The sequence below is a fragment of the Staurois parvus genome, unplaced genomic scaffold (genome assembly GCF_062004578.1).
Source record: "Staurois parvus isolate SC_StPar_1 unplaced genomic scaffold, SC_StPar_1.0 ptg000315l, whole genome shotgun sequence".
Lineage (NCBI taxonomy): Eukaryota > Metazoa > Chordata > Amphibia > Anura > Ranidae > Staurois > Staurois parvus.
In genome coordinates, this window is record NW_028318111.1 from 4,109,755 (window position 1) to 4,124,707 (window position 14,953).

The following is a 14,953-nucleotide window of genomic DNA, read 5'->3' on the forward strand; positions in this document are numbered from 1 at the left end:
GATGTTGTGGAGGTGAAGTCTACAGGTGATTGTCACAGGAGTAGGTGTCACAGGTGATTGTCACAGGTCACTCTGTATTGAGTTTCTTGTTGTCATAACAGGTTTCAACCTGACCTACTACAAGAGAGATATAATGCTGGTTTTTACCAACACCAGTATCTCCTCATTTGCAATTTTCCATGACTTCAAATCTCCTGAAAGACTAAAGCAAGCCACTGATGATACAATTTTCTTTCCTGCAACCACGGGTTGCAGGAAAGAGTCTCCAGCGTCACTGAAATTTTGTAGAATCTGCAGAATTTTGTTCTTCCAGCAGGGAACTTTCCCTGCCGGCAGAACACAATGATCACTGCTAGTGGCTATAGCCTTTGTCAGTAATCACAAGCAAAAAGTCTGACAGGCTGGTTGTACTGAAGTCAATCGATGGATCGACTTCAGTACATGCAGCCTGCCCATAGATGGATCAAATTTAGACTGGTCCCTGCTGATTTGGTCAAGATGTGATCCATCTATGGCCGACTTAAATTCAATTTCAAAGGTCTACAGGTCCCCTGTAAGTTGTTAAAATCGAATTATCCTTGAAGGAATACAGGAGGTTTCTGATTATACAGCAGCAATTACTAGAACTGGTGTCAGCAGTCACCACACTGCAGATAACTCCAGGCACCGAACAAAACAGACATCATGCTTTACTATCAATCACGGGTTATAGTGTGGTCATTTCAGGGGCTTTATTACTTTCATGGTAAACACAAATATATGACCTGGTTCTTAAAGGGAACCTTGTATTTGCTGGACCTAACGGGTTTCAACCTGACCTGCTACAACAGAGATATAATGCTGGTTTTTACCAATACAATATCTCCTCATTTGCAATTTTCCATGACTTTCAATCTCCTGAAAGACTAAAGCAAGCCAGTGATGATACAACTTTCTTTCCTGCAACCACGGGTTAACCCCTTAGGTTCCACAGTGAGTATAACAAGTATGCTTTGCTGCATATACAGACTGATTGTACTGTTGTGGGTTTAGTAACACTTTATGTATTTCCCAGAAATTATTTCACATATAGAAGTACTCTGTGGACCCCATCATGGTACACTTACAACTGGTTGGCTTGTATACTTACATATTCATCACTATCTGCATTAGCTGCTATATCTCCAGCAGATCTACTGGGCTTTGGCTCTCCTCCATCCAGTAACTTTGCATCGGGAAACAGGAACTGGAAGAAAAACAAGAAATAGGAAATGAGAAGACATATGGGAAAGAGGCAATAAGGAACTTTTTGGTGGTTGTTCTGAACTAATCCTCTCCACGTATACTGTAAATTTTGCATCCTTTGAAATCTGAAATAAATATAGATATTGGTTTGCATGAATGGGAAGTGAACAAGGAGGGGGGACCTTTAACAAGAACTCCTCTTTAGCCCCCTAGATATTTCCAAGCACAAACTGAGGTTTTCAAAATCCGAAAAGAAGGCCAAACTCTACTCACACTTTATCTCGCTATTAACTTGTACCCAACAGATTATGATTTGTGACTTATTTCTGTTTGGAAATGTATGATGGCGAATGGAGAAGAGGAGGAGTGCCAGCTGGGAACCCTAGAAGAGGAGTTTCGGGGCAAGTAAGTACAACAAGTTTGTTCTTTAGAAAAAAAAAAAAGCTCTACAACATCTTTAAGCGCTGGCTGGGTGCCCTTTGGGGAAATATCCCCTCACTTCCTGTCATTTAGGGCAGCACAGTGGCTAAATGGTTAGCACTTCCGCCTGGCAGTACTAGGGTCGCTGGTTCGAATCCCAACCACGGCACCTCCTGCCTGGAGTTTGCATGTTCTCCCTGTGCCTGCGTGGGTTTCCTCCGGGTACTCCGGTTTCCTCCCACACTCCAAAGACATGCTGGTAGGTTAATTGGATCCGGTCTAAATTGGCCCTAGTATGTGTATGTATGAATGAGTTAGGGACCTTAGATTGTACACCCCTTGAGGGTTAGGGACTGATGTGAATGTACAATATATATGTAAAGCGCTGTGTAAATTGACGGTGCTATATAAGTACCTGAAATAAATAAAGAAATTTCTGACACCCATTACCCAGAATCTAAGTGAGGGGAATCTCTCCAATGGGTAATCTGACAACAACAGAGGTTCTTACCCTTTACCACTCCATTAAAAAAAAAAAAAAAAAAACAGAACCAAAACACATTATTTATGTGTAATGGTGTGCATCTCATTACCCAAAGATGGAGGCTTCTATTAAAAATCTTTGCTGTAATGTCTCCTACACAGTTGCAGGTTACTGCCCTGAGTGGCTGTCTTCCAGCGCTGTGAAAGTTAACAGCAGCCACAGCTACTGAGAAAAGTTGTACCGCCTGCCTGACCCCTTCTGTCCTTTCCGACATTCATATTTCTTGCACAATGCATCGTGTTCTGTGAATCATTGGAGGAGATCCTGACATTCCTCTTCCATTCACAGAACCCAATGCATTGTGCAAGAAATTTGAATGGCGGAAAGGGCAGAAGGGGGTCAGGCAGGCGGTACAACTTTTCTCAGTAGCTGTATGTAAAAATACGAGCAACGTGAATAGTGCAAAGGGCAGTAACGTGAGAGGGCAGTAAGTACTGGACGAGCGGCACAACTTTTCACAGCAGCAGCGGCAGATGTTAACTCTCATAGCGCCGGAAGACAGCCACTTAGGGTATTATCTGGTAACCACTGGTTACCATTCAAAATTTGGGATTTTGTTTCACTTTTAATTATAACGGTGATGAGGACAAATAGAGAGGCCGTTCCCATTTCACAAAAGTATCCTAAAATGGAATCTCAGTGAGTAAGAGCCTAGTAATTCCATAAATAAGCCAGTACATCCCCCCCTTCCCAAGTTAGCAGGAGTAGTCCACCAACTTTGACAAAAAGTATGAGTAGATTCCACTCCGGACGAGGCCTGCAAAATCCGTGGTTCGTTGCTCTCAATCTCTTCCCTGTGCTCCATGCACATGATGTTCATGTTTTATCAGTGTATAGAAAGAGGACTTTGTGATGAAACAAAAGATAACCAGGCGAGTGTAGAAGATTTTACTATAATGGCATCCTTCCTGGTCACATGGTGCTATCTCTCCATATCATCCTGCTGCCTCACTAAAACAGGCCGACATGCAAAGGAGTGCGGCCAAGATACATTGCCTCTGGGGTTGGCTTTCTAATTAGCCTTCTCCATACACAAGTTCTCAGTTTTAACACCGTCCAGATTTCTAGGCACTATTGTGGAACATGATATGAAATATAATGGTGTGTCCTTGGGATGAAGGCTGTTGACTAATCAAAAACTATTATGTTTAATCTGAGTGACTATTGAAATCACAAATTATTACCAATTAACGCTTCTACTACTTGCCTTGCAGTGGAAAAGAAACTAACACAAAGTCCGGAACCTGACACACTGAAAGATGCCGTTTCTGTGCTCATCCTATGATCCTATTGCATCATATGTCATCTCATTTTATATCGGATTAGAAAAAGCTTTCCCAAGAGAAGTAACATATACACTCACCGGCCTCTTTATTACATACACCTGTTCGACTGCTTGGTCACACAAATTGCTAATCAGCTAATCACATGGCAGCAATTCAATGGATTTACGCATCTAGACGTGATGAAGATGACTTGCTAAAGTTCAAACCAAGCATCAGAATGAAAGGGGATTTAAGTGACTTTGAACGTGGCATGGTTGTTGGCGCCAATCACATGGCAGCAACTCAATGCATGTTGACATGTAGATGTGGTGAAGATGACTTGCTGACGTTCAAACCGAGCATCAGAGTGGGTATGAAAGGGGATTTAAGTGACTTTGAACATGGCATGGTTGTTGGTGCCAGACGGGCTGGTCTGAGTATTTCAAAAACTGCTCATCTACTGGGATTTTCATGAACAACCATCTCTAGGGTTTACAGAGAATGGTCCGAAAAAGAGAGAATATCCAGCGAGTGGCAGTCGTGTGGATGAAAATGCTTTGTTGATGTCAGAGGTCAGAGGAGAATGGGCAAACTGGTTCCAGATGATAAAAAGGCAACAGAACTCAAATAACCACTCGTTACAGCCAAGGTATGCAGAATACCATCTCTGAACGCACAACACATTGCACCTTGAAGCAGATGGGCTACAGCAGCAGAGGACCACACCAGGTGCCATTCATGTTAGTTAAGAACAGGAGGCTACAATTCGCACAGGCTCACCAAAATTGGACAACAGAGGATTGGAAAAACGTTGCCTGGTCTGATGAGTCTCAATTTTAGCTGCGACATTCAGATGGCAGGGTCAGAATTTGACATAAACAACAAGAATCCATCCTGCCTTGTATCAATGGTTCAGGCTGGTGGTGTTGGTTTAATGGTGAGGGGGATATTTTCTTGGCACACTTTGGGCCCTTTAGTACCAACTCAGCAACGTTTAAATGCCATGGCCTACCTGAGTATTGTTGCTGACCATGTCCATCCCTATATGACTCCATTGTCCCCATCTTCTGATGGCTCCTTCCAGCAGGATAACGCACCAAGTCACAAAGCTCAAATCATCTCAAACTGGCTTCTTGAACATGACAATGAGTTCCCTGTACTCCAATGGCCTCCACAGTCCCCAGATCTCCATCCAATAGTGCACCTTTGGGATGTGGTGGAAGGGGAGATTTGCATCATGGATGAGCAGCTGACAAATCTGCAGCCACTGCGTGATGCTATCATGCCAATATGGACCAAAATCTCTGAGGAGTGTTTCCAACACCTTGTTGAATCTATGCCACAAAGAATTAAAGCAGTTGTGAAGGCAAACGGGGGTCCAACCTGGTACTAGCAAGGTGTAACTAATAAAGTGGCCGGTGAGTGTATATACATACATACACACACATACTGTATATCATACCAATAAGTCACCACACTCCCAAAAGTTGTGTTTTTGGGTTACTATTGAATACAGACGGTGGATGGTGTTAGTGTTACTGGTCTGTGGGTTTCCCACTTGGAATTGGTATTTGATGAGGCTGTCTGTGAAGTGTAATTAGCAGCACACTTGAGGAAGAGCCTGGAGACTTAAAACTATTGTGCATGTCAGAAAATGTTTGCTACAAATAAAGAAAGTAACTACTGAGTAAGAAACGTTTGGGAGTGCGGGGACTCATTGGTATGACATAGTGGGGGCAGATTACAGCCTGCCAGCACACAATACACAGGACATGCAGTCCACCTTTTTGACAGATACCTGTACACATAAAAATTTTAAATATCTATATATGATAAAGCCTAAGCCAAAATCACAAACCAAAACAAATCAGCACAAGGGACATAACTTACAGTCAGTAAAGGTGTGTCCCTTATGTTGATACCTCTTCTTTCAATTAAATCTTCTACTGTCCATGCTCCCTTGCACTCCCACCACCACAATCTTCTGGTGCAGCGGTGGAGGGGTAATACAACTAAGGGGCTGTCACAGGACATCATCAAGAAAGTCCAACTATGCCCAACCTTTCAGTCCAGCTGCTGCATTCACATAAGCCACACTATAGCTTCTATGATAGAATGGGGCACACCTATCAATCATCTGCCCATCCTCCATTCAAAGAAGCTGTAATACAGCTTTTATGACTGGAGCAGCTGGGTGGAAATGACAGACATAGTCAGGCTTTCTTGATGAAAGCCTGTGACTGTTCCTTATGCAGGCCATACATGGCTCAAATTCCAAACGATTTTTCATCTGAAAATCGAAAACGTCGTTCGCTCGGTAATCCGATGGTGCCATCAATGATTTTGAAAATCGCCTGACCAAGTCATAAAGTGCACCCCATATAACAGGCGAAACTTCTGTTCCTTCCAGGTCATGGCTCATGCACATATTATTTTCGAAAAAATGAACGTACGATTTGACCATCATTGAGTAAAAAAAAACAAAAAACAGTTTTTCACAAATTTTCATGCCCGATCACCGAAAAGGGGAGGAACCAAGAAAATTGGACGGTGCTATTGACCCACTAACAGAGCGAAAATCGGCCAATTATTCTTAGGTCCGATTTTCAAACAAAAAAAAATCGGTCGAATTTTGACCCATGTATGGCTGGCATTAGTTGTATTATCTCCTGTGGTATCAGAAGATTACTGAGGCAAGGGTGGGGCAGAACAGAGGAAGACTTTCACTAACAGAAAAGGAATCAGCACAAGGGACGCATCCTACTCACTGTAAGTTATGTCCCTTGTGCTGATTTTTCTATTTGTGATTTTGAGTGTTAAGAGTGGATTAATTGCAGTGAAAGGCCTACTTTGCAGGACATTTATCTTTGCCCACTATGGACAAAGAGAAGGCTAAACTATTCAGTTGCTGATTGAATGGCTCAATTGCCAATGATGCACAGAAATTCAGATGCACTTTCAGGTCTGAAGAGACACGGCAAATGATCTACATGTGCAAGAATACATATTCCCTAACAAAAGGAAGGTTGCTTTTTTTCTGGCCCTGCTTCTATGTATAGCTAGAAACTATTTGCACATGCAGTCAACCATATTTGTTTAATTACATATGCAAGGCTCTGCTTCCTGCTTAGTAGTGATGCACAGTGATAGTGATGATTCTCTTAACTTACAGCAAGTCTACCACCCAGGGGCTGTTTGATTGACAAACTAGACACTCTCTACCAGTGAAGAGACTACCTGACCTAGCTGGGGCAAAACACAAGCAAGAGGGGAGGAGGCCTGATATCTGCATGCTAAAAGCACACATACTCTACAAAGCATGCCACAGTGATTGGTGGCCGTAGAAATGGTGGGTGTTCCTGTTGGGCACGTTTCTTCCATTTGCAAATGATTGCACCAACTGTTGTCACCTTCTCCCTAAGCTACTTGGCGATAGTTTGGTAGCCCAGCCTTGTGTAGGACTACAATCTTGTCCCTGACATCCTTGGACAGCTCTTTGGTCTTTGCCATGGTGGAGAGTTTGGAAACTGATGTTTGATTGCTCCTGGGGACAGGTGTCTTTTATACAGGTAACAAAATGAGATTAGCAGCACTCCCTTTAAGAGACTGCTTCTAATCTCAGCTTGTTACCTGTATGAAAGACACCCGGTAGCCAGAAATCCTGCTGAATGATAGGGGATCAAATACTTATTTCCCTCATGAACATGCAAATCAGTGCATAATTTTTAGACATGCATTTCTTTTGAATTTTTTGTTGCTATTCTGTCTCTCAGTGTTACAATACACCTACCATTCCATTTTTACACTGATCATTTCTTTGTGAGTGGGCAAACATTCAAAATCAGCAGGGGATCAAATACTTATTTCCTTCACTGTATACCCACCCTGTCATGCAGCCTTGTTCTCTGCATTCTTGAATGATGTAAAACACCCATCTGGCAGCTAAGACTATCTGATCTTGGCTGCAAAGGTTTACAGGAGGGACCTCAAGAAGGGATTTTTTTTTTAAATTAATTTAAAAGGTACTGTTTTTTTTTTTTTTTAACTCATGGGAGGAGCTCAAGTGGTAATTTTTTTAAATAACCATACATAATGGTAATTTGGTAACAAAACTTCAACAACCAGACAAAAAGTGAAATGTTGTTTTGTCACTGAGTAGCGCAACACTAATGACTAATCGTTGTTTTAGATTTTTGGTGTGGGAACACCATCAGTGTTTTGCAGCAAACGTTTGTGTTTTTGGTTAATGGTAATTTGGTACTGCTGATTTGTGTCCCAGTGACTTTTATGAAGTGTGAATTTTAACGACAGGTCCATTTTCAAAGCTCCTGCTAGTACCTTGGATGAACTGTCTGAATTATACATCAATCTGTCCAGCCTTGATTACATCTTGGCACACCAAGTATGCAAGACTAGCCTTGTGCCAGATGCTCCAGGGGTACAATAAAATCTGCTTGAACTGCGTGCGTGTGTTTGTGTGTGTATATATATATATATATATATATATATATATATATATATATATATATATATATATATATATAATTTTTTATTTAATTTTTTCAGTATCTCGTTTTCTTTCACCAGCACCCGGCTGATTAACGTGGTAGATATGCACAGGTAAAAATAGCCCTATTACGCAGCTGGCAGATTTCAGGAGCAGAGAAATGTTTCTAACGCCATAACATACCCAATATATTCAGGAGGCTGAACTGTTAACAAGGTAAACAACAGATATGATTAATTCACACTCAACCAACACTGCAGCAACTCCTAATTAACACTTGTATTAGCTGCTAAGATGAATTTGTTAAATTAGGGTCATGTTGAGAATATACAACAGGCGACAAAAAAAAAAAAAAAAGAATTAAAAATCCATTAAAAAAAAACCTTAAAAGAAAAACCTACAGATAAAACAGCATTCAGGACGTCGTTACTTAATGGGGATTCATCAGCACCCCGATGCTTGCGGATCTTCTTCCTGGCACTGCTGACCATGCCGGTGACAGAGAGTTTGTGTATGGGAACTGGCGCTGGCTCGGTGAGCTTCGATAAAGCCTGGCTGATATCAGCTGCATCTGTAAAAAAAAAAACAATTACAAAAAGGACATTGTATGCGAAAGCTGACTGCATAGATGTATTAATTTAGAGAGATCTACGAGGTGCTGCTTAGCAACTGGCAAATTCTGCCTCGCTTCCAATCTGTACAATGTGCTAATAAAATCTTTTTTTTTTTTCCCTGGTCTCAAAATTAGACAGAACTGCACCAGAAATCATGAGTAAACCATAAAATCATATTCATTCATTCGTTAGGTGCACTTGAATTGTCTGAACTTTGACTCAAAATCTTGGCTTCACTCTTTATGAGATAAGGTGACCTTTGCGAGATCTTTTGTCCCCCCGGAAATTTTAAAGTCAACCATAAGAACGCAGTTGTGTGGTCAAAGCATCACATGAAAGGGTTCTGTCCTCTTTAAGTACCATTGCACTTACAAACTCATCAACAAAACCGAACTGATTCCTGGTTATCGGAAGCTACCTTGAAGACCGTCATCTCCAAGTACCAAAACAATTTGCCTGGAACAACAAACAGATGTACAATTGGATAACCAACTACTTGCAAGCTTCAGATCAGGTCACAAAGAACCTTAAAGGTTTAGTTTGCCTTTATCTAAAAAACTACCTATGCAGATAAGGGGTGTCTGTAGGTAAAAACAAACTGTGCAGCTCTGACTAAAGTTGAATAATGCCCTTGCTATAGGTGTAGTCCATTTACATATCTCTTGAAGCCTGATGTTGCTAGGACATTGCTATAGGTGTAGGTCATTTATATATCTCTTGAAAGCTGATGTTGCTAGGACATTGCTATAGGTGTAGGCCATTTATATATCTCTTGAAGCCTGATGTTGCTAGGACATTGCTATAGGTGTAAACCATTTATATATCTCTTGAAGCCTGATGTTGCTAGGACATTGCTATAGGTGTAGGCCATTTACATACCTCTTGAAGCCTGATGTTGCTAGGACATTGCTATAGGTGTAGGCCATTTAAATACCTCTTGAAGCCTGATGTTGATAGGACATTGCTATAGGTGTAGACCATTTATATATCTCTTGAAGCCTCATGTTGCTAGGACATTGCTATAGGTGTAGACCATTTATATATCTCTTGAAGTCTGATGTTGCTAGGACATTGCTATAGGTGTAGGCCATTTACATACCTCTTGAAGCCTGATGTTGATAGGACATTGCTATAGGTGTAAGCCATTTATATATCTCTTGAAGTCTGATGTTGATAGGACATTGCTATAGGTGTAGGCCATATACATATCTCTTGAAGTCTGATGTTGCTAGGACATTGCTATAGGTGTAGGCCATATACATATCTCTTGAAGTCTGATGTTGATAGGACATTGCTATAGGTGTAGGCCATATACATATCTCTTGAAGCCTGATGTTGATAGGACATTGCTATAGGTGTAGACCATTTATATATATCTTGAAGCCTGATGTTGCTAGGACATTGCTATAGGTGTAGGCCATTTATATATATCTTGAAGCCTGATGTTGCTAGGACATTGCTATAGGTGTAGACCATTTATATATCTCTTGAAGCCTGATGTTGCTAGGACATTGCTATAGGTGTAGACCATATACATATCTCTTGAAGTCTGATGTTGCTAGGACATTGCTATAGGTGTAAGCCATTTACATACAGTCAGGTCCATAAATATTGGGACATCGACACAATTCTAACATTTTTGGCTCTATACACCACCACAATGGATTTGAAATGAAACGAACAAGATGTGCTTTAACTGCAGACTGTCAGCTTTAATTTGAGGGTATTTACATCCAAATCAGGTGAACGGTGTAGGAATTACAACAGTTTGCATATGTGCCTCCCGCTTGTTAAGGGACCAAAAGTAATGGGACAATCGGCTTCGCAGCTGTTCCATGGCCAGGTGTGTGTTATTTTCTTAGTTTCTGTTATAAAATGTTGTAAATAAGTGATTTTTCTCCTTCACTGTCGTGCGCTAATGAGGCTGCAGTGATGGGCACTGATAGGTGGCACTGATGAGGAGGCACTGGTAGGTGGCAGTGATGGGCATTGACAGGCATCACCGATGGGCACTGAAAGGCAGCGCTGATAGCCCACTCCTTCAGAAAGTTATACTAAGGCAGGCCATAGACGAGTTGAAACACGAACGTTTTGCCGACCAAATTACAAAGTGCATACGATTGTGCCAACATTTGTTTCATTTTTATAAACAAAATCCAGCATACTAAATCAGGTACTTTTAATTGCGACATAAAAACTGCATGTCGCAGCTGGCACACTAATGATGTGAACGCTAACAACCAAGAGTTTTCATTCTGTTTCAACTTGTCTAGGGCCTGCCTAACTTTTCCACACCCCATGTTGACTCTCTACCCCAACTGAGCCCTCACTCAACTGCTTTACCAGAGTAGGGATTCCAGGTATAGGGACATTGCTACACCCAGGTAAGTTCTATTCCCATCCAACACCAGATCTTACTCAGTGAGAACTTCTGCAGCTGAAATGTGGGCAAGGGAGGGTGGATGGGTAGGTATACCTTCCTGTGTTGGTGCGCACTGTCACTCTGTTCTAAAATTTGTAGTTGACAACATCTCTTTAAAGAGGTGAGACTTGGTTAGCTGAGGTCCTTCTGAAAATGCTAATTGCCTGGCGATAAATACTTCGAGGTTCAGACTTGGAAGAAATATAAAGATCTGGGAATTAGATGTCATTCCGATTTCCTCAGCTGCATGTTATCTCTAAGAGAGTGACTCACAAAGAATTGAAACCAGAGAAAATCAGGCAATTAGCATTTTCAGAGACAGATCAGCAATGACAGTCACTTTATATCATTTCAGGTGTCCTTTAATGGTTTACTATATTCACTTCCATATACCAATTCATAATTTATTACACCATTAAACTTCTCAGACCATTAGGGCTCGTTCACACCATGGTGGAAAGACGTCAGTTTTTCTGCACGCGTTCTGCAAGGGCACAACAAAACCAATTGTTCTCTATGTGCCCTGTTCACACCACTAGTATCACATGCTGATTGTTTTTGCGCAGGAATCTGCAAGGTGTATAAACCTCATTGGAACGCGCATGAAAACTGATGTGAACAGATGTCTCTGCAAGTGAAATCTGAGCGTTCGTCTCCATCAGTTCTTATGCACGTAGGTGTGAACGAGGCCTTACAGAGTACACAGGGAATGCACTTTCTCCACCAAATAGTAACTCACGAGTCATAATGGCACACATACACTAAAGCCTATCCAGGCAGATATTTTTGCTGTTAAAAGAAATTGCAGGAACCCATAGATCATACAAAAACCATGCAGGTAGTGTCTTGGCAGGAATTAAACCTAGCACTGCGAAGATTTTGATTCTAACCAATCGTGCTATACTGTTTGTTAATTATGTAATTGTGTATAATTATTTTAATTCTGCAAATATAATCCATAATAATAATTATTTATGCTATTATTTATTACATAAAAAGTTCAGATATTACTTAGAGGTTTAGATAGCTCAGCAGGTATAGAACATATCACAAATAAAACATCAAACAAGGTTGCTTAAAACCCTTAACAGATGCAGTTCTATAACTTACTGCCTTAAAGCTGAATTCCAGGTATGGATTTTTTTTGCATAGTTACATTGGTCCAGTTTGGACCAATGTGAATATATATATATATATATATACATACACATACATACATATATACACACATATATATATATATACACACATATATATACCTTACCTATGGGACTGCTGTTGATGCAGAGAATCGCTGTAGTATTGGAGCTCCGCATGGGTGCCATTCACAGATCGCCTTGGAGTTTTCTCAATGCTACAAGGCATTCTCTGGATGAGGACGACAGACGGGGCAGTAACTTCCCAATCTCTACATCATCTAATCAGAGAACGCTTTGCATTCAGTGACTTCCTGTGTTCACTATGCAGAGGTCAGCGGCTCAGCACAGGAGCCAGAAGACAGCAGGAATCACTGTAGTAGCAATGAATACTACAGTGATTCTCTGCTTCCACCGAGAGCCTACAGGTATGCCACATGCTGGTCCAAAAGAGTCCAATGTAACAATGCAAAAAAGTTCCATACCTGAAAAAAATAAACATACTACTCACAAACAGGTGCACGATGTCAAGCGTATAATTAAAGTGTTACTAAACCCAGGACCCGGCATTCACTATGTCCGGCCTCCCCGGACCCGGCATTCACTATGTCCGGCCTCCCCGGACCCGGCATTCACTATGTCCGGCCTCCCCGGACCCGGCATTCACTATGGCCGGCCTCCCCGGACCCGGCATTCACTATGGCCGGCCTCCCCGGACCCGGCATTCACTATGGCCGGCCTCCCCGGACCCGGCATTCACTATGGCCGGCCTCCCCGGACCCGGCATTCACTATAGCCGGCCTCCCCGGACCCGGCATTCACTATAGCCGGCCTCCCCGGACCCGGCATTCACTATAGCCGGCCTCCCCGGACCCGGCATTCACTATAGCCGGCCTCCCCGGACCCGGCATTCACTATAGCCGGCCTCCCCGGACCCGGCATTCACTATAGCCGGCCTCCCCGGACCCGGCATTCACTATAGCCGGCCTCCCCGGACCCGGCATTCACTATAGCCGGCCTCCCCGGACCCGGCATTCACTATAGCCGGCCTCCCCGGACCCGGCATTCACTATAGCCGGCCTCCCCGGACCCGGCATTCACTATAGCCGGCCTCCCCGGACCCGGCATTCACTATAGCCGGCCTCCCCGGACCCGGCATTCACTATAGCCGGCCTCCCCGGACCCGGCATTCACTATAGCCGGCCTCCCCGGACCCGGCATTCACTATAGCCGGCCTCCCCGGACCCGGCATTCACTATAGCCGGCCTCCCCGGACCCGGCATTCACTATAGCCGGCCTCCCCGGACCCGGCATTCACTATAGCCGGCCTCCCCGGACCCGGCATTCACTATAGCCGGCCTCCCCGGACCCGGCATTCACTATAGCCGGCCTCCCCGGACCCGGCATTCACTATAGCCGGCCTCCCCGGACCCGGCATTCACTATAGCCGGCCTCCCCGGACCCGGCATTCACTATAGCCGGCCTCCCCGGACCCGGCATTCACTATAGCCGGCCTCCCCGGACCCGGCATTCACTATATCCGGCCTCAACGGACCCGGCATTCACTATATCCGGCCTCAACGGACCCGGCATTCACTATATCCGGCCTCAACGGACCCGGCATTCACTATATCCGGTCTCAACAGACCCTGCAATCACTATATCCGGTCTCCCCGGACCCTGCATTCACTATATCTGGCCTCCCCGGACCCTGCATTCACTATATCTGGTCTTCCCAGACCCTGCATTCACTATATCTGGTCTTCCCAGACCCTGCATTCACTATATCTGGTCTCAACAGACCCTGCATTCACTATATCTGGTCTCCCACAGTACACAGAACATGCAAGTACAATTATTTTAGTAAACTGACAAATAACTTTTCTCATCAGCACTTAGGTCTTGTGACTTCTATCAGTGTCCAGCTGAGCAGTGGTTAAAGCCTGTAGAAGGAGTTTTTATTTTGGTCTAGGAGGATGCAGAACCCCTGATCTCTGCCTGGACAGTGTTGATTGGCCCTGTGTTGATCACATGCACCCTCCCAAGAAAAAAACTCTCTAGCAATACACAATAAACTGAGCATGTGCAGGGCGACTCCACACGATATGTCTTATCAAGAGATAAGAGGGGGAAGAAGGGGAGGATCAGAGAAGTCTGGATCAAACAGCCTTTATACACAATGCAGAGGAGTATCCTCTTAGTGCCAATAGTGAGTATAACAAACATGCTTTACTGCAAAAACAGACTGATTTTACTGGTGTGGGTTTGGTAACACTTTAACCACTTGCCCTCCTGAAGATTTACCCCCCCCCCCCTTCCTGACCAGTCCATCTTTTGCGTTACAGTGCTGCGTTACTTTAACTGACAATTGCGCAGTCATGCAACACTGCACCCAAATTAAATTTACAACCTTTTCCCACGAATTGAACTTTCTTTTGGTGGTATTTGATCGCCTGTGCGTTTTTTTTTTTTGCACTATAGAAAATAAAAAGACCAACAATTTTGAGGAAAGAAAAACAATATTTTTGACTATTTTTGCTATTAAACATGTCCAGTAAAAAAAGTAATGGCAGTTATCAGCGACTTATAGCGGGGGGGGGGACTGACTTGGTGTCACTGACATCCCTTGTGACAGCAATACAGTGATCGGTGCTAAAAAGAAAGCACTGTCACTGTACTAATGGCACTGGGCAGAAAGGGTTAACATGAGGGGCGATCAAAGGGTTAACTGTGTGCAGGGAATGTTTTACTTGGGGCGGTGTGTGTTTGTTTCACTAATCACACTGCTCTGGATGGCTGTGCTGTGCCCAAGCTGATAGGA

The 14,953-nt window shown here is 43.2% G+C and overlaps 1 protein-coding gene across 2 annotated transcripts in view; it reads right to left on the reverse strand.

Moving 5' to 3' along the window:
* The window catches only part of RAB3GAP1 (RAB3 GTPase activating protein catalytic subunit 1), a 204,090-nt gene that overhangs the window by 96,652 nt on the left and 92,485 nt on the right, over positions 1-14,953 (reverse strand). For both annotated transcript variants that reach the window (XM_089683600.1, XM_089683598.1), the window contains exons 13-14: positions 8,362-8,531; positions 1,130-1,225 (exon numbers count right to left, since the gene is read on the reverse strand). In XM_089683600.1, the coding sequence (XP_089539726.1) occupies positions 1,130-1,225; positions 8,362-8,531 (266 nt within the window). The remainder of the gene's footprint in view (positions 1-1,129; positions 1,226-8,361; positions 8,532-14,953) is intronic.